Genomic DNA, 22,501 nt, shown 5'->3' with positions numbered 1-22,501 from the left:
CGAGATCTAAGCATTGCTCTTGGCTGGGTTCAAGGAACCACCTGCATCCTCCTAACACCTGTTCTTCTGCCTGTATTTGCCTGCTGTCACCTCCTCACCCAAAAGTAGGATAAATTAAGAAGCTTTTACTAGATCGTGGTTCCACTCAGAAATAGCCTGAATTTCCTTTCTTTCGTAAGATATTTTTCTTAAGAATATATGGTTTTCTGTTACTTTCTGATTTTCTTATGCTTTTAAAATATTTCTCTGTTGCTTAAGGGTGCTCCTGAGTATCTTTGCAGCAGTGAGATCATTTCATTATTCTCAGAAGCTTTGGATTTCCACTGTTTCTTACAAGTTCAGCTCTGCTAAGTTACTGAATTTTTTTTCTCAATCTGAGTGTGTTTACAATGGCTAATTGTTCAGATAATTCTGTAGTAAAGGAACAGTGTAAAATAGGCCCTTCTTTTCATATATTGCTTCTGTGTGGCTTTTCTCCTCCTACAGCACCAAACCTACAGGATGCAAAGTTATTTTGCTAAGGAGGTTATGTTTTTTAAGAGTGCCGTCTCATGTATACTACTTAAAAACAGATGTCTCAAGGTGTGAACACAGAAATACTCTGCTGAAACTGAGAATGTAACTTCAGGTGTTCAAAAATTCAGAGGATGGATTGTTTTTGTAGCAGTGTTGGAGGCAAATTCTATTCTAACTTCGGAGTGTTTTCTTTCTCAAAATATTTATTTCTTTTTCCACTTACTTTTCCTAATCTACAGTGATATGGATGAAAGCTCTGGAAAAACTAAGGCTTTTGAACATTGGCCTTTGTTTGTGTGTTGTGATCACTTGAAAATAACTTTAGCCTTTGTTCTAATGCAATCAGAGGAATTAATGCTGCAGAGTCAAAGGAAGGTGTTTTGAATCAGTGTGAATTAATGTAAGAAAGTACCTTTGTAGGAACAGTGCATTTCCAAACCTAAACTGGCATGAAATGCATAAGAGAATATCAGCATTTTAATGAAATTCTCTATTAAGTAACCACCTCTAAGTTACTGAATCCTACAAGGGATTATATTTCTCTTTAAATAAATGAAGTATAGGTGTAGGTATATAGTGTGTGCATTTACCTTCAGGGATTTTGGCAGCCTATACAGTAGGGACCTGTGCACAGCCAGTGATTCCTTACCCTGTAGTTTGCTGTTCAGGTGTTTAGGACTCTGAATGATCAGATCAAAGTTTGGGTAGGGTTTCAGTAAGAAGAAATGTATTGGGGTTTTTAATATATTTCCTTTAAATATCCCTGAATGTGGATACCCTGGTCTGCTATTGTGAATTACTTCATTAGTGATAAGGTAAATGAAAAAACTGTATAATATTAGAGGTTAAAAATGCACATGTAGGTGCCTGGGTTTGAGAGGAGGAGAGGGATATATTCTAGCACCCCAATTCTTCCCCAATCCTTATTAGTGTTGTTTGGTCCAAGGCTTGTGCTCTGGGTGTGTTGCAGTTAATGCAGTTGTACAACTCCTGTTTCTGCCCCATTTTTATCCATTTGGTTATTTGCTTTTGTTAGCTTTTCACCATGAAGCTCATTATCAGTGATGGTAGTAAAGGTTTCTGTTGATTCTCTGGCATGATGCTGCTTGAGTCTTCCCACCATCTTCCTTTGGTTTAACTAGAGAGCCAAAGCTGAGCTATTGAACTTTAGAGTGGTTAAATGGGAATGAGCTACATATGAGGATTTTCAGTGTGGTCATGAACCCAACAAAGCAGAACAGAACTTTCAGGGCATGAAGCCCATCTCCATGGTGTTAGCTGGGCTGTGTTGTGCTACAGCCATTGATGTTCAGGCCTCTTGACCAATTTTTTGTGTTTTCACATTAGAATTTCAAGCTCTATCAGGGCAGTCACCAGCCCTGGAAACACGGTGTAACTGGAGCCAGGAGAGTGTCGATGACAGATTTGGGAAGGGGAAAGAATTTTTAGTCTGAATACTTTTTAAACTCTTTTGGGGTTGGTTTGTTTATATTAACACCTGTTTGACTTTGGGGACTAACTTCTGGATGAAGGAAGCCTGTGTTAAGTGTTCAATATCCCCAGACTTGGGGCAGTGAGTGGATGCCCTGACCGGGGGAATGGGTGTGGAATAGTTTAGGCATTCCCTATCACACAACTGGGAACCTCAGGCTGTTTGTGTGGCTGGAGCACAGACAGTGCATGTGCACATCTGCAAATGTGAACAGAAGATTCACATCTGAACCGAGCTGCTGTGCTGGAGCTCCATGAACAATCCTGAACCTTCTCAGATAATCACCAGCACAGTTAGCAAAAAAACCCCATTTTGCCAATTGTGCTGTTATTCCTAAACTAGGAAAAAGCCTTCATATTAAGGAGTAAAGATAAACACAACCCAAATATTTTTTTTTTTTAATCCTGCACAAGAGTTATTTGATTTTATTAGCAATGAAGAAAACCAGGAAGATAGTGACCTGTGTTAAGTGGCTTCTTACATGAAGCCAAAACGTGTTTAGAGCAGTAATAGCAAAGACTTACACTACCTAGGATTTGTTATGAAGTTTAACCTGAAGACTTGCTCGAGGTTGTTGGAAAAACTCAAATATTGAGTACATACTTGAGAAGAATTTAAGAAGGTGATATATTTTTAGAGTACTGAATGAATGAAATATTTCCAGTTGAGGTGACAGTCAAATAGTGCACTTAATGTTTAAACAGAACTTGGCTAGACATCTAACTTTTATTAAGTTAAAACCAGTCCCTTTTACTTCTGTTTTGTTTTGGAAGGAGGGTGTAATGTATATTCTTTTGGTTTTCGGGAAAGGGTTTGTTTTTTTTTTAGTGTCAAAACTTTTGTTGTGCAAAATACCTCCTGTAGTTTTTTAGAATCTGGAGATATTCTATATGAATGTTAGAGGTATAGTCAAATGCTAAAACTCAGTCTTTTCTAGGTTTTGTTACAATTTTTTACAACCTGTGTAGGCATCAATATAAACATTTAATCAATAGCTGTGATGTTTGGCCCAAGTTTTTTACAAATTGACATTGCTCTTAAAAGTGTAATTGGAAATTTCTGTATAGATTAAACTTTTAAGTGAAACTTTTTGTTTACAAAGCCCCCAAATTCATTCAAGTTTTCTAACTGTACTGATACTGTAGCAAGGATTGTCACTTGCTGACAGATGACATTTCAGCTCTTCCTCTAAATTCCTTTGCATTTTTAGAAAGCAGCTTTTAAATCTGTCTGTAGTGTACTTAGTACAGCAATTGAATTACAGCTTTTTTAGTCAAGCTAATACAGTTGCCATCAAAATGTCATTTCAGGTAGAATTTTAATGTATCAACCTACTTTAAATATAAAGAATGACTTCATAATACAGTCTTATTGCTGGGGTTTAATTGTGTGGATTTTTATCACATGGGCCTCAATTAAGTAGAGCTCATATTAAAGTCATATTAAAGCTGCACTTCTTGTTAGTATAAAGTTAAATCTAAGCAGTAATAAGGAAATAAATAAGATTCTAAGTGTCCCTAATAGTTTCAGTGTTGGATGAGTGACTTGACAGGAATTGCTGCACCGTTTTGCAGGACAGATTGCTCCAAGTAGCCACAAAGAAAATCTCAGTTACGTGCAAGGAAAACTTCTTTCATCCGTGGTTGAAACCTCCCTTCCTGATTGTCGTTCCACCTGCTGGAAGGACCTCAGCACTTGAAAATCTTCCTGTAAGAGATTCTACTACAAGACAGTCAGCTGGGAGGTCTTACCCCAAATATCTCCTTCAAGTTGTCTCTGAATTGTTACCTCTCATTCTGTCTCTTCATCCCCAAACCATGTTACTTATTTATTTGAAGGGACTCTGTGTCACCTTACAGAGGAAGGCAGCTGTGGTTTTGGTAGGGTGAAGTAAATCACTGAGTTTCTCACTGTGACACGGATGTAGAGTTTGCTGAAAATATTCAATGACAGGTTTTTTTCCTCCCAGGAAATGATAAGCATTGTTCTGGAACTTTGCAAAGACTTTTGTTGTAACAGCAGGTTCCACCTGAATTGGTTGGTTACTTGTTGGATATATTACTTCTCTTCTTGCAGCTTTTTATTCCCAACTTAAGAGTCAGTAGCTCCACTGGAATGTCACTTTTATGTCTCTCAGCTTCTTCCCCTATACAAATCTCTTTTACTGTAGTGTTGGTGTGAACCAGGTTAGGACTTTGCTTTGAGAAAAATGCAGAATAAGCTGGGAACAAGTTAACTACTATCCCTTAGAGATGATGTTAATATGAGGATGTTGAGCTAATGTTTGCAAAAGAGGCATCTCAGTTGAGTTGGCAGATAAAGGCATGTCTTTTCCCTTGGATTTTGCACAGAGAAAACTTGAGTCCATGCTGAGATTTTCATGGCTCTTGGCTGGAATTATTCCTGCTGTGTGTGACACTTTATTGCCTCCATGTTTACTCTGTATTTACTCAGTGAATATCCAGACTTACTTTGTACTCGTTATTCTTCAGGGCACCACTTTTCTCTGCTGATTTTCTGCATAAAATTACTGGGAATTTGTTCCCATTTTCAGCTGCTGTTTCTTTGGGAGAACCCTTAAGTAAGGTGCATTGATTTAGATTTTTTTATTGATTTTACTTTCAGGTTTGTTTGAAAATAACTGAGTAAATTCTGCCTTTGAACACTGTGTATAGTGCGGTTAGTAATTGAAGCTATTGAGTTCTGTTAACAGTATTTCTATACTGATATATATATTTACTGACTTTTAACAACATAACAGATAACACCCACCTTGTATCTGCACTTAAATAGTCATTTTCAGCCTAATGGGATTTACTATAATTGTAAAGTTACTGTGTTATTTGAGGGTGTGCCAAGATGAATGCATTAGATACTGGATTTTGTGATTTTCCTCTGCTGTCAGTGTTGAAAATAAGATACTTGTGGTAACACTGGATTTGTTTACAAAGCACAGAAGGAAGTAATGCTGTTGTGATCTGATAAAGTAAGTGGGAGATAGCTTTAAAAAGTTGTTTAAGGCTTCTCAAATCATGTGTTGGAGACTCAGCAATAAATTTGCACTTCAGTGTTGTGACCATGTGTGACTTCATAAGGAATTATCTCAATAAGTGACCTTTTCTTTTTAAATGTTTGTTGTGTTAATCAGACAAATCTTCATTTTTGGTGTTCTTTAAATTTTGTAAACACCTTTCCCACTTATTAGTGCTCCTTTTCTTCAACTTCTTAATGTGCACCTAGACCTTGTCCCTTCAAATCTCTGCCTGAGTTCATGTGAAATTCCTGAAGCAAATTACAAAGTATTTTCCCTGCAGTGTTTTACTGAAGTGTTTTTACACATTTAATCTCAAATATTGTGTTGAGAGACATCGTTGAAATGGATCAATTGTAGATGATGAAATAGTGTCATTCATTCTTATCTTTTTCTAGGTAGCAGTGATGGTTCTGAACTCAGTGAAGAGACTTCCTGGCCAGCATTTGAAAGGTAAGAAAAACCTGTGTTTCTCTGTTCACATTGCTGCCTAAAATCTCTCACTCAGTCCTCTCAAAATGATACTTTATTTTAGTGATCTACTAGATCTCTTAAAGCAGCAGAGGAGTACCTTTTGCTCACTAGTAGTTAACAGGACTTTTGTCTAATTGGGTGTTTACTCACTGCACACATTCTTTAAGTAGCTCAGCCAGAGAACCCTTAGACCCCAAAGCATTTTTATATATGTGGGTATCTTGTGTGTGCTGTTCATGTGACCCATCTGGTTTTCATTTTCACTTCCCCTGAGACACTTCATCCCTTTGTGATCCCTTTGCTCTCCTGTCATTGACATTGTCACCTCTTTTGCCTCTGCTTTTCATGTCGCGTTACACAGGAAAACACAGGAATGCCCCTTGCTGATGTCTGGCTTTGTGCTCCAGAATTAACATGTTGCTCCTTATCCAACACCTTCAAAGGCCCAGGTGACACTGACCATATGAACCCCTTTCCATGTTGTATTTGAGAATGTGGAAAAAGACCAACAGCTGTAGTTTTAATATAGAAAAAGGTGGAATATTCACCTTCCCACAGCTGAGCAAGATGCACAATAAATTGTGTTGTTTGCTTCTATAACACAATTTCAGGTAACCCATCAGCCTCAGAGCTGCCATGGATGACCTTTCCTACCATGCTTTGACATTTTTAGTAGGAATTTTTGTCAAAGAACTTTATGGTCGGTACCACTGTTACCACAAACCTTGTATTCTGCTTGGAGTCACTGAAGCAGTTAAAGTTCTGCGCTAATTTTGGGAGAAGCTTTTGAAAATCTCTCTGTGCCAAAGGTGAACTCTTGGATGTTTCATGCTATAAATATGGATGCATACATGAGGAAAGGCTCTTATGATTCCATTAGGTAATCAGTGGGAATGTTCAATGTGAGCATAGAAAGAAAACGGGGTCAGAAAGGAAATCTCAGACTTGGGGGCTGCATCACAGGGCACGTAAAACATTCAAAAGGTTTTCTTTCTTTTCCTTTCCTGCTGCCTTATGGAATCATTCAAGTAATTTTTCAAAGATAAAAATTATATGGAAAAACCCTTAGACAAAATGGTGAGCTGAGTGCTTTTAGCATAAGAAACTTAAAAATTTTAGTTAGGTTTAAACTTGTGGTAGCACTCCTCGGAGCTGTCATGGGGGCTCCTGAGTCAAAGCAGAGGGTTTTCATCCCTGTCTTAATGAGAACTGACAGGCCCAGACTCCCCCAGTTAGAAGGTTTACTCCATGTGAAACAGTTAAGTCAGAAGAACCCTCCTCCAAATTCCACTTGCCTTCCATACTTCCCTCTTTCCTGAGAGAGCTCTTTGAGAACCCTGTTTGAAGCTGCACGTGTTTCAGGGTGAGTTCTCTTGCCTGATTCCAGGGAAAGGGATGGGGTTCCTTACAGGCATTCCAAACACAGTGTGTGAAATTCCTAGAGATATGCAGCAACCTTGAGTCTGTCCCTTCATTTATAAGATGCTGAAGCACATTTTGGAATTTAATACACTGCAAGCGTTAAAATTTAAGATCACTAGAGCGGGTGTCTCTAGTTTTGGTCTGTACAGTGGGTTTCTATTCTTTATAAGAATCTTTAAGTGAGGGAGAGGCATCAGTTGTCTGGAATTAACAGCTCTGGCAAAATTGGGATAAATCCAGTGTTATTAATGACTACTTTCTATGCAGGTTGTGTGTGTGTGCATACTCGTAGAAATTGAAACCATTTTTTCTAGTAACATCTAAAGTCAGATTTAAAGACAAGTTTTATTAGTGTGGTTCCTTTGCATTGATTTAATCTAACAACTAAATGCAGGCTTTGCTCTCAAAATATATTATTCTTCAGTGCCAATAAAACACTTCAGTATTATGAGTTCTGACAAAGAGAACATCTGATGAAATCAAAACCCATGGTGTCTCTCTGCATGCGTTTTTCTGAACAAAATTATCCTCTGTTTCTGATGTGGAAGAAGTGGCTTTGTGATATGCACACAAAAATAGATCTGTGCTGTTTTAGCAGTCGTGCTGTTTGTGTGGATAAAAGTATATGTAATACATACAATTTATAATGGAATCCAACAGGAACAGGTTGTACCATTCTCTCGGTCCGGGGACAAGAGTGTCACGAAATGGCCATCGAGGCCACATGAAGGCCAGCAGGTACAATCCCACTGCACACAGAGGTGTCCAGCCTTCCCTCTGGTGTTGGTGATTTGGTTTGGTTTGGTTTCATAATTAAGTGGGTGTTTTCTGATGTTATCTTTCTAACTTACGTGTCAAAATAAAAGGTAGAGACCTTTTTCTTCAGACTTAAAAACTTTTCTGTGCCTTTACTCTATATCACCATAAGGACTTTTGTTCATTCTGGTCTGCAAATCCAAATTCTGAACCGTGGGATCTTTCTGTCAAGGCTTAAAGATGTTTGGCCAGGGTAGCTTTTGCACTGCCTGCCACTGTGGAGCAGTGCTGGGAGTTCCCATGGGGACAGTGAAGCTGCTTCTGGTGCTGATGGATGGCATTCCACGTGTTTTCTTTGCTGGCAGTTCTGCATTGAATTTCTTTGCTCCCCTTCACTGAAATCAGAGATGTGCCTAAAATAAGTAACACATTCAAATTGCCCCCAATGTATTATATATAATATTATTTGCAAGCTGACAGAGTAACATAACTGATTATTCTGACAAATTAAAGTACAAATCCTGCCTCCAGCTGTGTGTCACTCTAGTTGGGAAAGAGATGGCCATTAACCGTGAAACCTTTGTCACATTAAGAACCAAGCATTGTCTCACTGAATAAACTCATGTTTGCATCTGTCAGTGTCCAAAATTGTCTCCATATCATCACCCTCTGTAGGTGCCGCAGTGAAAAGGTTTGCCAGATTTCCAGCTTACTTTGAACATTTGTGAACATTAGGATGGATGAAACAGCAAATCCTGACTTACTTGGAAATGATTTTTGGGTGCTGTTCAATCTCTTGGCTTTTCTGGAAAGCTGCTGGGTCCAGCACTTCAGCCACACGCTCTGATTGACATTTGCTGAAATGATTCCTCGTGTAGCTTTTCTCTGATCGAAAATGGTTTTTGAGCCAGTCAGCTTTGTGATTTTAATCAAGCTTAGTTTTGTTTTCACATTGCTGTACCTGGCATTTGTTTCAGCCCGTTGCTCCCAGATCCTACATAGGGCAGGCAATTAGAGCACCAGTTACATTAAAACACCTTAAAGCTGTGGTTTGGGTTTCTACTCTTTATTCCTGCTCCTGCCCACTCTTCCTGCTTTCAGATATTTTAAAGACTCTGCATGTTTGAGCTGTGCTTTGGTTTTGAAGTGCTAATGATTCCAGTGTTTCTAACCAAAAACTACTCAAATCTTTCTTTGCAAGGGCTGAAGGAGAGGTTTAACACGTACAGCAACTGTACAAATGCACTTCAGGCGTTTGCTTTTTAAGATTAATTGTTCTCGTCTTTCAGTTGTGTTTTGAGATTTAGTTTTTTTAATTAAGGATTTAATTACCTGCTTGGCTAATTAATTTTTCTGATCACTTTTGCTTGCAAGTGTAAAATCCACAACAGCAATTCCTTGTAACAGCCAAAGTCTTTTTCCACAATGAAGTCCAATAAATAAAAAGTTGACATTCCTAAATTACAATAAAGGTATTTGCATTAGTTTTTGGTAATGGTTGGAAAACTACTTTAGGAAAAATATTTTTTCACACAAATCTTCACATGCTCCTTTCAGCTCTCTAGAATCTGAAGATTTGGCTGTTCATTTGTATCCAGGAGCAGTTACTATTCAAGGTGTTCTCAGGAGGAAGACTTTGTTGAAAGAAGGCAAAAAACCTACAGTAAGATACTTTTTTTTAATTAATTTTCTCACCTTCTTCCTTTGCCCAGTTATAAAATAGTAAAATGGTCATTGGGCAACTAATTAAAGTGTCTGAGGTCTCCTCTGCCTTGCTGGTTTAAGATTTAGGGTCACTGCTAGAGTTTTCATTCTTCTGTTTGGTACATTTATTCAGTTTATAAGGCTATACTCATAATCTAGGGAGTAGGAGAGAAGGAAACGCTACATAAAATTTTCTGCAATTACTGAGGACTTTAAAGGAGAGGATTGTGTTTTGTCTTCCTTAACAGTAGGTAAATTCTAACAGTTTATCAATTGATAGTAACCATTAGCATTTGATAGTAACCATTAGCATTTGCTCTGCAGATGCTTGATTATGAATTATAAATCAAAGTACATATTCACGAGAATACCTTATGGCAGTACCCAAAATGGAAAAGAAAATGGACAGATTGACTCCATGAAGTGTTCAGTAGGGGTTGCAGGAAGTATAGAGTGAGATGCAGAACATTTTTCTCAGATTAGTGAGGAAAGGCACACGTTCTTTCTGCTCTCTGGATTTTTCCTGCATTCATAGGCCTGCACGAATAACAAACAGCAGCTTTGGAGACGTGGCTGATGGCTTGGCTGGGCAGTCAGTGCTGTCATGTTCTTGCAGGATGATGTGATGCCTCCTGTTTTACAGCTCAGTGTTATGAACCGTTTCACTTACCCATTGCACTTGGGTTTTTTTCCTCCTTTCTCCCCAGGTAGCATCTTGGACGAAATACTGGGTAGCACTGTGTGGAACCCAGCTCTTCTACTACGCTGCAAAATCCCTGAAGGCCACAGAGAGAAAACATGTATGTAAACCAGGCCTGTTCCAGTATCATCTGCCAAAATTAAAATGTGATTTCCTGATGTAAACACTGAGAGTAGTTCAGGCCTTGCCTGATTTCTGGTCAGCACCATCCTGTCTCCCAGTCACTCAGTCACCTCATATGGATATACCCGAGGGAAATATCATTTACATTTCTGTGCTACACCAAGAACATCTGCTTCGCATCTGCCATGTGTCTCTTTGAGTTTGTTGGTCTGTAAGGAAGGGAACTGTGTCCTTGGGTCTGTCCCTTTTCTAAGGTAGAAATCCTCTTTTGACGATCTGAGTGTTGCAGCAACTTGAAATCCAAACGAGCACCGATGAGGAAAGCCTGGGAAGTCACAGCATACAACATCAAACATGTACTAATTTCATGTGGTAGAACTACACTATTCTCTTTTTCTGTATAATCATGTATTCCATTAGTAAAAAACACTTCATCTGTTCAGCAGAGAGCTGAATGATGCTCCTTTTACTCGCTGCAGCTTTATTTGAAAGAAGCTAAAAATACTTTGCTTATGTGGGGAAGGAGTAAGAGGATTTTCTGTACCTGTCCCAGGGATGTTATGATGTGCATGGTTCCTGTTTAATGCTCCTGGTTAATCATAATGATTCTGTTAAGAAGCTGGATAAAATTTGAGTTACTTGAGTCTTTTTCTGAGTTCATTCACTACTCAGAAAATCTTTACTAACAGTTCCCTTGGCCTGTGTTTCAGGTTAATTTATGACAACTGTCATTGAGAAACATTTGCTTTGCATAAAGCTTATGTAATTTTGCAAACTGAGATGTGCTCATGGAATCCTTGTGAAAGGGACTTTATTTCTTTTTGGTACAAAATACTGCTTTCTTATCCCAACGTTTTCATATTCAGAGGGTAGAGATTTGAAGCTTAAGATTTCTGCTTAGTAGGCTCCTGGATGGTTGAAGTTGCTGTGTGGAAAGTTTGTGTGTAATGTTGTCTTAATCTAAAAAAAAAAAAAATAAAAATTATTGTTTTCCACTCTTATTGAAAATTCATTAGGAAACAGTATTCTAATACTCAGAGTAGTTTAGTAATAGCTAATTGCTTGTAGAAATATTTGTGTGGTTTCTTTGCCATCCACCCCTCACTAGCTTTGCTTAGGTGAGGTCAAAACTACTTAATTTGTCTTGCCAGTTAAGACAATACTAGCCCAGGCTAAAGGTCTATTAGCCAGGCATCCTGTCTCCTGGCTCTCCTGGGAGAATTGTTTGGATGTATTTGTCTCTGGTTCCAGTGAAAACTTCATGGAAGGATTCAGTCTCATTAGAAGGAAAGGTAGCTGGAAAGAGCAGACTAGTAAGCTCTTATGAGCAGAAATGCCAAGTATTAAAGAAAAAGTACCAAGAGAGAACTGGTGCTGGCATTGTGTCACTCACAGTTAGTTGCTTGTTTTTTCTGGAAACACTGAGAAGTGGAAAAGAAATTTTTGGTAATGTCAGAGTTTGTGTTCCTGTTACTGCTGTGATTCCTTCAGGCTCTGTGCCAAAATTGCATTTTGTTTCCTTTTAAGAATAGAATGTGCATTTGTAAGTCTCTCTTATCCACTGTCCACCACAAAATTATGGAGGATTTTACCAGACTTGTATCTGTTCATTCAGAAGCTTCTTTTTCACTTTTCTGTATTAACATTTTAAAACAATCTAAATAACATGCAAGTTTAGAGACCGTGGAAAAATTGCATAGTGGGTAGTTATATTGTTTGAAAATTAAGTATATTGAATTTTTGTTGTGGTCCATTTGCTTACACGTTTCCTTCAGAATCACGATTTTAATCATTTAAATGGTCCTGCCCTTTCTTTAGACAGGAGTAAATGAAGGAAATGAAGGAAAAAGGTGCAAAGTCTGGTACCTGATCCTCCTGAGTCTCTGTTACTGCAAAAGCCTTTCCTTTGGCTTGAAATGCTGTCACAGCCATTTAAAGTGCTCTTTGAGAAATTGTTTTCTGAACCTCTTGAATTGACTTTTAATATTCCCCAAGTCACTGATGTGTTGTGATACCCACAACAACTAAACTGTTGGTGAACTGGTTCTTAGGCTGGTGCCTAAGAAGCCAAAATCTATCTCTCATCCTGGTGTTTTCATGTTTCTCTGTCCAGGGATGATCCAGCAGAGCAGTTAAGGGAGTTTGGAGATAGAGGAGAGGAGGCATTTGAGTCCAGGATGCTGGCAGGATTTCCCACCAGGAGCCTGCCAGCCTCGTGGCTTGCAAACACTGAGTGGAGTTTGAGCAAGGCAATTCCCAGGAAAGGGAGGAGCAGGAGTGGTAGTTAAAAGCAATGACTGCTGGAGCAGATTAATTTTTTTTTAATAGTTGGCTCTGTGAGGTTGGATTGAACTATCCAGCACAACCTTGGATTTGGCTGCACACAGCTCATGTCTTGCTTTGAGGTTTTTAGGGCAGTGAACATACTTTGTTCTGTTTTGTGGATGCAAAGCCTGTTGTGAATTCTCAGTCTGTGATCTGGTTTCCCAGGCACAGTCAAGGTGAAAATATTGTAGTGACTATTAGCTGTGGTTTGCATTGTCTTTTATTTACACAAATAGTTCCCAGTGAATGCTAACAGTGAACCAACCTCTGCTTCAGAGGTTACTGTAGCACAGAGTACAATCTTTATGCTGAAATTAAGGTGGAAAATAACCTGGTAACTGCTGTAGGAGCCTGAGGTTGAGGGATTAAGGGGAGAGGCTCCAGTTTATTAAACAGCCTAGTAGTAAGTGGTCAGTGACTTGTCCAGCTGCTCTACCTGTGTTGTACTTCGAGCCTGGCTATCCATGGCATAGATTTCCATGTTGCACTGCAGGGTTATCTTGAAAAGCCTCACCTTTTGTTCTGGAGTCTGTGGTTGCAGTTTCAGAAAGAAAGTTAATCAGGAGAGAATGAACTCCAGATACTATCCAGTGATATTCCTAAGAGGTTTGCTCTGCAAAATACAGAGATTCAAGGTTAGATCTAGATTTGGGGTTTTTTTTACCGTCTAATGCTGTCTACTTGGAATCAGGCTTCTTTTTCAAAGACTGATACATTGGAGATTTACCTCAGCAAAATATTCCAATCATCTTCTGGAGCCATTTAAACAACTGTCTTCTCTGCTTCCTTTCTCAAGGCCTCTGTGACATGGAAAGGAACGCTGGCAACAAAAGAGTCAGTCTGCTATATAAAGTTTCCTGGCTGGAACTCTCATGGTAAACGTGTCTTGATTACAGGCATGCTTTTGACCATTCTGCTGCTGCAATTGCTCCAGGCACTTGGAATGGGCCAACAGTCAAAAGCTCTTCCAGGCTTATAATAGCCAACCTCTTTGGAAAATTACATCATTAAAATCCCTGTGTAATTCAGCAGAAAGGGCAAGAAATCCCCTCCCTTTAGGACACGGGCAAGCCAGCTCTTCTTCTCATGCCTGTGGTCAAAGACCAAGGAGTGCATCCAGTATTGTGTGTGTTCCAGATGTGAATCTGGTTGAGAGGAAGAGATGCTGTAATACCTGCCTGTGACAAACTTTCTTGTGCTGTATCTCCTAAGAAAGGCTGCTACATATAACGAGCCTTGATTTTAAAAAGTGAACAGCTCTCAGTTATTACTGCAGTAATGGAGAATTGTGTATAATGAGCATGTTTATAATGAGCACAGAGATGTGGCACAGCACAGTCTGACAGGAATGTGTGTACAGTGCTTAAGGTTTTATCTCATATGCTGAAATGGTACCCACAAAAAAGCCTCTGTGGCAGAACTGTAGCACTGATGCACCTTTAGAAAAGGACAGTGTGAGGACAGACACTTGAACTTAGTCTTAAAATGAGCATTCACCCTGAAACATGTGAATACACCCGTAAAATAACTGTTTAAAGTGATTAGACTGGAGAATCTTGCCAATTTCTGTGATGACATAGCATGCATGAGAGATTTTTCCATGTTTGTAGGTACTTGGAAAGGAAACAGAGACTTTGGGAGGCTTCACACGCTTGAGCACGAACCCTTGTTTGTTCCAAGCCTTCCATTGCATGTTAGAATTAGATCCATTTATTAGCAGTCTAGAAAATAGTTGTAGGTCAGGCAATTTCACAGAAATACCCTGAAGAAGAATGCTGTTATTCTAAGAAGGATGTTCAGCCACTGAGAAAATGATCTGAGTGTTAGAAAGCTGTAAAATCTCAACAGGAGATGTGGAGGAGGAGATTTGTAGGTGCTAAAAGGTTGGAATGAAAAGTCTGTTCACAGATTAATTCAGAGTTTTTGATTCAAAGATTTATGTCTAAATGCCTTTGAGCTCAGAACAACAGCAACAAAACTCAGTCATGTGAAGCCTGGTGCCAGAGCTGTGCAGTTTTCCATGTGTATAATAAGCATCATTCCAGTGGCCTATATTACAAAAAAGCAAATAAGAACCAGGAACATTAAATTACAATGAAGCTTTCATTCCCTTCATGTTAACAAAGCAGGCTTGCTGTTAGCAAGGCTCTGTGCATCAGTGGAGAATGAGCTGCCCTGGGGGACTGTGTAAACATGGAATACAGTTCCAGGGATGGAAAGCTGACGTGTTTCAGGCGATGACGGACTGATGCTGGCAGGAAACACTTTCCTCGTGTGGAGCTTTTTGCTTTTTGGAGAAGTACCATAATTAACTAATTGTTTTGAATGAAATTAAAAAGCCAGGGGCTCCAGCAGTTTGCCTTGCATGGCAATGCCACATATTGGATACCTGTTGGGATGTGTAACTAAGATAGGAGATGTGCTGTTTCCATGAACTCTAGAAAGGAGTACCATTCAAAAGGTTCATTGTTGATCTATAACCTATTAAAACTGCTTTGTGACTCAGATTTCCATCTCTGAAAAGGACCTAATGCTTTAGGACTGCTTGGAAGTTTGTAATTTGCAGGTCCCTTTAAAGTGTAGGCTGTCTCATCTTTTTTTTTTTTTTTTGAGGCAATGTGATCAGTAGGCCCATAGCAAGTTCTGAATATACAGGTTTTTTAAGAAGTCATGGGTTACATCCTTTTTTTATTCCATTTCCTTGTCTATATTCCCTCTTTCAGATAAAATACTGTAATGTTTTTCATTATAGACTGACATTACTTACTGACTTCTCAAAGAAATTGTAGTTTCTGTTTGGAAAGGAGTTGTTATCCAGCCCTCACAGTAATGAAATGTTGTCTGATAGAGCTTTATAATTTACTTCCTCCTCTTCTGAGACATTACCACATGTGTCCACCCCCCAAAGACAGTGAGTTACTTTAGTATACATATATAGAGAGACTGGACTCTTAAACTCTTTTGAACTTGGTTAAAATGCTTTTTGTTTCAAATACCAGTCTGACATTTGCTCACTTCAAGTCATGGATTTTAAACTGAGGTTTAAAATGTACGTGGTTGAGCAAGTCCCAGACAGATAAACTTATCTGGACAGTGGCTTCAAACTGACAGAGGGCAGGTCTAGATTGGATATTAGGAAGGAATTCTTCCCTGTGGGTGGGGAGGCCCTGGCACAGGTTGCCCAGAGAAGCTGTGGCTGCCCCATCCCTGCAAGTGCCCAAGGCCAGGCTGGATGGGACTTGGAGCAACCTGGGCTAGTGGAAGGTGTCCCTGCCCATGTCAGGGGGTGGAACTGGATGATCTTCAAGATTCCTTCCAACCCACACCATTCTGGGATTCTGTGATGATTCTAAAACATTCCAGGTCTTCAGTTAATCTATAGCACAGATTAGAATAACTGACATTAGACTTGCAATGGAACTTTATTTATAAAGTAATTGTATTCTCATGCAGAGAACATTCTTACAGTCTCTTACTTTGCTCATGACACCCTCAAACTTATTAGCAGTAATACTTTCTTTGGTTGAACCAGAGCTCTATTTTAGTAATATTAAAGCAATATTTCTAAAATGAAAAAGAAGTAACTTGATGCTTAATGCTGTGCATCAGCCATGTGGCATTAGAATGAAGAATAAAAATATTTCAGAACTACAGGTTAGTTTTAATGACTTAAAGCTAAAACAGTCTCAAGAATGTTTTATGATTTCTAATAATATAATTAAAGAGAGATCCAAATTACTGTGCTAATAAAGAGGTTGGAATGGGAATCCACAAGGCAGGTGGAAAACACGTCTGATAAGGACAAGGATATAGCAGGGTTGGCTCTGCTGTGCAAAGGAGTGAGGTAAAGCACTGCAGAGGGTGGGAGTGCTGGGATTGATGGAAAAAGTCTCTGTTGGACCCATGAATGCAGGAAGAGGAGACCTGGCAGCTAAAGTCATGAGAGAACAGAATGAATTGGGGTTGGGGAGTGGGTGGGACTGCCTGAGCCTGTAAGGAGAGGAGGTACTAATAGATGAACAAGGAGACCTGGGAGAAGGAAGCTTGTGGTTTGGAGATAAATTGGATTTAATGGGTGAGAAGAGCTTGGAACTCAGAAAGCCTGAGAAGTAGAAAGTCTACTGCCCAAGTGAATGAAAAACAGTGGCATGAAGGAGCTGTCAAGAGAGGGACTAGTGTGGCAGAGACAGGTACTGTTATCTGTCAGTGTGTGAGTAACACTTTGAACAGGGGAGCCCCAGCATTTTGAACATCTTGTTGATAAATGAGCACGTGGTGTTCTGGGCACTGGTTTATTGAATCTGCATCTTCATTTGATCCATTTTCTTCATCATGGCATAATATTTAATTACACAGTTGTGTTATCTTGTCCCCAGAACTCACGTTATGTGTAATTACAGACTTATTATAACGTGTTAATTTTGAATAGTTATGGCACAGACAAGTTCAATTCTTCTGTTTGTTAACAGTGGAGGGATTAGCTTTGCATTTATTAATACTCTTCTTTTGAACTATATTGTACATTCAAATGTGCAATAATGTGGCGAGGAATTGTCTCCATGCAGTGCAGCTTAGAGGTCTGACAAGTTTTTGCAGATTGTGATATTTCTTTTAATTTCTTTTGAATACCATTAATTGTGATAAGTTCTGTTTTCACTAATTTCATATGAATTTTGTTAATTAACTGTATGAAGTGCTGTGCTTCATTTGAAGTTACTCAGTCTTTGACAGTGTCTCTGAGAGGAACTGGCTGAAGCCTCTTGGTTTAATTCAGTTTTACATCTCTGGCTGTATTTCCAGTTCAAATCCACGCCCAGCAAGAACGTGTCAGTGGTGGGCTGGATGGTGATGATGGCAGATGACCCTGAGCATCCAGATCTCTTCTTACTGACTGATTCTGAGAAGGGTAAGAGTGCACTCATTCCCAGAATAAGCATTTGCATTGCTGAGGTCATTTATAAGCAAGTAAATGAGCAAGTGAAAGGTAACATCCTGTTACATCCTTCCAATTTCGGCTGCTCTCCAAGATGTCATCTTTGCCTTTAGAATGCTATGGGAACAAAAATCCGTGGAGAATCCTTAGAGTCTTCATTAAGTTCTGAGAACCCTCCAAACCCTTAACAACTCCAGTTGTGATTTTTATTGGAAGTATTCCTCTGCATTCTTTCAAACTGTATTTAGAACACTGAGGCATTTTCACATGTGTGAAAATGGAACTAACAATAAAAAAAAGAGATTCAGCTAACACTACCTGCTTGACCAGTCCCTTCTCCTCTCACATGAAAAACAAAAATCAAACCATCTGTTCAAATGCAGTGCTATTACCAGGAAAAAAGCCCTAAGAGATCTTGGCTGTTTTGTGGATTTCCATCACTCCAACACAGCACCCTGCTTTCAGCTTAAACTTGGAAGAAAATGTTACTTTTCCATAGCACTTCAAACTGTGCAGAAAGAGCATTATTAGAAGTTCTGAGAAAGGAGCTTAAAATTATTTATTGCTTTGTCTGCTTCAAGTCTTAGTGTGTTTTATTTCCAAACATCCATTTTAGCACCACTGATATGAGGAGTAAATACTGAATGCTTGTCAGCTTAAACTCTGCAACAGCAATCTGAAAAGTTTTTGTAACACAAGGCCTTGCTGAACCTAAGCAAGCACTGTGTAACACCAGGCACTGAAAACACTAATCTGAAATGTATCAGTAGGTTCAGGAACAATATTCAAACATTTTGGAGTGTAGCTTTCCAGAGAGCATTTCAGTGATATCTTGCACTTCATTAAAAAATTACGGTATTATAAACAAATTGCAGTAGTGGGCAATGACCTCAAACATTTTTATGCAGTTCTAAGGAAAATTTTGTTCTTTCCTAGTTGATACTGGCATTAGTTGAAATCCAGAATGTTGGAAAGGAAGGCAGGAAGCTGCAGCCTCTCTTCACTAGCTCAAATAATTGCACCTATTCCAGACAAAGTGTAAAGTTATATGAACCTTCTGTTATTAAATCTTTTCATGATGTCTTAAGTTAGAGGTATTTGAATATGGGTAGGATTTAATTGCGTAGCATTGTTTGTGTTTCCTCATCAGATTTTTTTTTTCCCTTTCTCACTTAGGAAATTCATATAAATTTCAAGCTGGGAACAGAATGAATGCAATGCTCTGGTTCAAACACCTGAGTGCTGCCTGCCAAAGCAACAGACAACAGGTGAGAGCAAGATGCTGCAGTGGAAGGAGCTTTTAAGAGCTCAGAAGTGATGGATCTTCGAGCTGCCCAAGCTGTCACTGAGGGCTTTGTGTGAGGAGCAATGTACCCTGAGCAGCCTCTGCCTCCATTTCACATGCTGGTTGATTTGCCTTTGCCTTTGCCTTTGTCCCTTTGCAGACTCTGGGGTAATGAAGAAGGATTTGGGGCTATCTTGAGGCTCATTTAAAGCAATTGGGGAAATGCAAGGAATGCTCTAAAATACCTGTCCAAGTGGCAGTATTTTTGTATTGCCCACTTGAAAAGGGCTGTTTGTACAGTTACATAAAAGCTGTAAACTGTAGCATTCAGTATCAATTCCAGGTAACTCTCCTGTAGTGCCATTTTTTTTCAGGTCATGGACATGCATATTTTCTGTTGGTTGTTATGTATTCCTAAAATGTATAAACAGTAGTTTAGTCCTCTGTACATTTTGCAGTCTTTGATAGCAAAGGTAGTATTTTCCATGAATCAAAAAGGAAGATAGACTGCTCCAACCCCTGTTAAATGCTGTTCCCATATAAATTCTTACTGATCTTTTTTATCAGCAAAATCCTTTTTAAGTTATTTTGCCTCCCTGAACTCTCCCTTTTCCTTTGCACATTTGTTTATGGAGTTTCCAGAGCAGAAATACCACTGAATTTCAAGGGGAAACAAAAAGACCTTTCCACATCCTTCTGTGCTTTCTTGTTCAGTTCTGCTTCTGAGACAGATCTTAAGGAGTAAGGAGGGTTGCAGAAGCTCCTGTGAAGGTATTTGAGACAGTGCAAAGGAGAGGAAATTGTGTTCCTGTGGCTGGAGAATGTGGGGATAGTGGCAAATAGTAGCAAAGAGTTACAAACAAGTGGTGACTTCCAGGCAAGCTTGAAAACTGCCCCTTGAGGACAAGTTTTATTCAATAAGATTTAACAGTACTATCTAATACTGTTAACAGTGTGACTGCCTTAGAAAAATTGGATGTTTAAATGTGTTTTCAATAGAATATAAACACCTACCCAGCCGAGTAATACTGAGAACTATTTTAATAGATACTATTTTTGATTTTAATGGTGAAACTTTAGCCCAGTTGAGCATTCTACAGGTAAATGATAAATCATGGAATCATAGAATATGCTGAGTTGGAAGGGACCCATCAGGATCAGATGCAAAGCAAGAAATGCTTGTTTCAAATCTGACCAAACTGGGTATTTATTGAGTGTCATCAGGAATGTGCTGGCTCTTTAATAACCTGAGTAAACAAGAGATGCTGCTGTCAGGTAAATTCCTGATGGGGGGAAAAATGGAAATATAAACTAATGTATTGCAAACTAGCTTTAATCTTCATGAAAGGGAGTGATATCTGCAGCAGGCAATTCAGGTTTCCTATGGGAAAAGCTCAGGCAAGTGTTGATGCCTTGTTTTTTTAAAATTAATCTTAAAAATACTAGAGGGCCTACATCAGTCACTGCTCTGTGTGCCAAGAATTCTCTAGCTGGGGCTTGTGTAGTTCGGTGCTGAGATTTGTCATGTTAAGGTTCTTTTGCTGACAAATCTTAAATGTCATGACAGTTAAAAGTTCTGTGGCCATATAATAAAATTATAACGCCTGAAACAATTTAATATTTTAGTTATACCTGTTTTTTCTACAGTTCTAGGTATGTTTTGATAGTTGCATTCCCCCTCTCCTTTTTTGGAGACAGAACAATGTGCATTTGAACAGGTGTCTAGTGTGTGTAAGAGTTGAATGTAAGTAGCTACTACTTGAAGTAAATTCTTCTATCATTTCCATTTTTGCTTTCAGGTTCCTGCCAACTTGATGACCTTTGAATAACAGGCTAATTCAAAACTAAAAAAAAATAAGAACAATTTGAACCATCTCATAACTGAGAAGGAGGTCCTGATGAAAAACGTGCCAGCTGTATCTGTGCCAGAACAGAGCCTGTCCACTCGATCTCTGATCTCTGGAGCCCTGAACAAAACCACTAATGGCTGGGGAGCAGAGTCCCCCAGATGAAAAATGGAGTTGCAACATGAATTGCCATGGACCGTGCTTCGTTATGTTCTCTGAACTGACCTGTGGAAACCACTGCCTTAAAGAGTGAAAGGAAAAACAACATGAAACACCAAATAGTGTGTGTGAAACTTCTGGCGGTGCTGTGCTTGAGTTAAATAGATTGTAGCTAGTTTGAGTTTCTTTTAACTTTATACTAATTTTGAAAATAACTCACCTTTTTAGGCATTCTTAAGAAAACAGGTAAACTGGTATTTAAGAGCTGTATCTAAAGCTAGGTATGAACCGGGTAAGAGAGGTACTACATGTCCTAGAGATGTTGTTTAGACTGTACCAGGAGTTCTGGATGGGAGCTTGTCCCAGGCACTCTTAGCCTGGAGCAGTGTTATTTCTCTCAGACCTACAAGTATAAAGTTTGAAACAGCAGTGAGTTTGCAAACCTTGGTCCTTCCTGCACAGGAGGCGGGTGCCCGACAGCGGCACTTACACACCAAATACTGCTTTGGTACGTCGGGACCTCATTCCTGGTTAAAACCACGTGGTTTGGGCGGTCAAGGGGTGTGTGTAAGAGACAAAACTCAAAGCACTGTTGGGTCAGCACTGAGTATTTTCTTCCCATTTGTTGAATGACAAAACACCAACACCCGGGTACAGCTCACCGAGACGCTTTCCTTCTCTGGGTGTCTGCTAATGACCAGTTAGGGACCACTGTTAGTGTGTGGTGTTTCCTAATATCACTTAAGATGGACATTTTTAAGAAGATAGAGGCACAATTTCAAAGCTTTCACGTTCTCATTTGGCAATAATTGATTTTAGTATCTGTCTTGGTCGAAATAGTTGACGTTGTGTGGTGTTGATAACGTGGCCTAAAGCAGACCTTACGTGCAGAAGCTCTTTTAATCTTCAGGCAAATAACTAATTTATTAGAAGGTAGGATAACCTAAGGAGAGAAAAGGTGTGGGACCATCAAAATTCTGTCCTTGGCAGGAATCATTCTTGGTCACTGGAATTACTCACAGAGAAAAACATTATGATTGTAAAAAGGGAGCTGTGCTTTATGTGTGTGTTTGATGCTTTTAAGATTTTGATTCTCGCTTTCTTGGGGTTTCCTTGACGTCACCTAGTTTCCTGGATGATTGGTCTCTCTTTAATCTTAAAAAATATGATCTTTGTAAAGCAAGGAAACGTTGTCCCAAGATGTGACTCCGATATCAGAACTTTGAAGTTTGTGAAAAATCAGTAACTGTTCCATTGGCGTTGTGGTTTAGTGGCCGTCAATACGCTTGCAGATTCCACCATGAATTCTCCTTTTTAAAAAGAAACAAGCTACCTACCAGTCTGTTTGAGAGTTCTCTGACTATCTAATAAAGGTTTCTACTAGTAGTTGTTATTTTGAAAATGTATAGTTTGTTTATTGCATCTGAGTAGAAGCCTATAAATTCACTTTTGGGCTGGTTTGGGGTTTTTTTTTCCTCCGGAGTCAAATTAATCTCATAATGGAAATGATTACTTTCTGATTTCTGGCGGGCAAAAAAGAAGGCTAATCCAGTCTCACAGTAAAAACAAAAACAAAACAAAAAACCAAACAAAACATACAAACCCCAACCACTTGGTGATGTAAAGGGTAACAGGCTGGTTTATGTTTCCAGGAATTGTTCTGATTTGGCTCTTGGTAGTAAGAAAACACTAGGAAGATGCTTCTGTCGGAATTACACCACAAACACTCTGAGA

At 39.1% G+C, this 22,501-nt stretch overlaps 1 protein-coding gene across 7 annotated transcripts in view; it reads left to right on the top strand.

The window, feature by feature from the left end:
* Positions 1-22,223, top strand: part of RALGPS2 (Ral GEF with PH domain and SH3 binding motif 2) — a 102,689-nt gene extending 80,466 nt beyond the window's left edge. For 5 of the 7 annotated variants that reach the window (XM_032696396.1, XM_032696393.1, XM_032696392.1 and 2 more), the window contains exons 14-20: positions 5,438-5,492; positions 7,596-7,673; positions 9,249-9,354; positions 10,103-10,195; positions 17,344-17,449; positions 18,653-18,744; positions 20,561-22,223. In XM_032696396.1, coding sequence (XP_032552287.1) covers positions 5,438-5,492; positions 7,596-7,673; positions 9,249-9,354; positions 10,103-10,195; positions 17,344-17,449; positions 18,653-18,744; positions 20,561-20,590 — 560 coding nt within the window. In that variant the 3' untranslated portion in view covers positions 20,591-22,223. The remainder of the gene's footprint in view (positions 1-5,437; positions 5,493-7,595; positions 7,674-9,248; positions 9,355-10,102; positions 10,196-17,343; positions 17,450-18,652; positions 18,745-20,560) is intronic. The other 2 variants (XM_032696394.1, XM_032696395.1) reach the window with 1 other exon arrangement.
* The last annotated feature ends 278 nt before the right edge of the window (positions 22,224-22,501 follow it).

This window comes from Chiroxiphia lanceolata, chromosome 9 (assembly GCF_009829145.1).
Source record: "Chiroxiphia lanceolata isolate bChiLan1 chromosome 9, bChiLan1.pri, whole genome shotgun sequence".
NCBI classification, from domain to species: Eukaryota; Metazoa; Chordata; class Aves; order Passeriformes; family Pipridae; genus Chiroxiphia; species Chiroxiphia lanceolata.
Note: the sequence above shows the minus strand (reverse complement) of the source record. Positions and strands in the feature narration are given on the sequence as shown.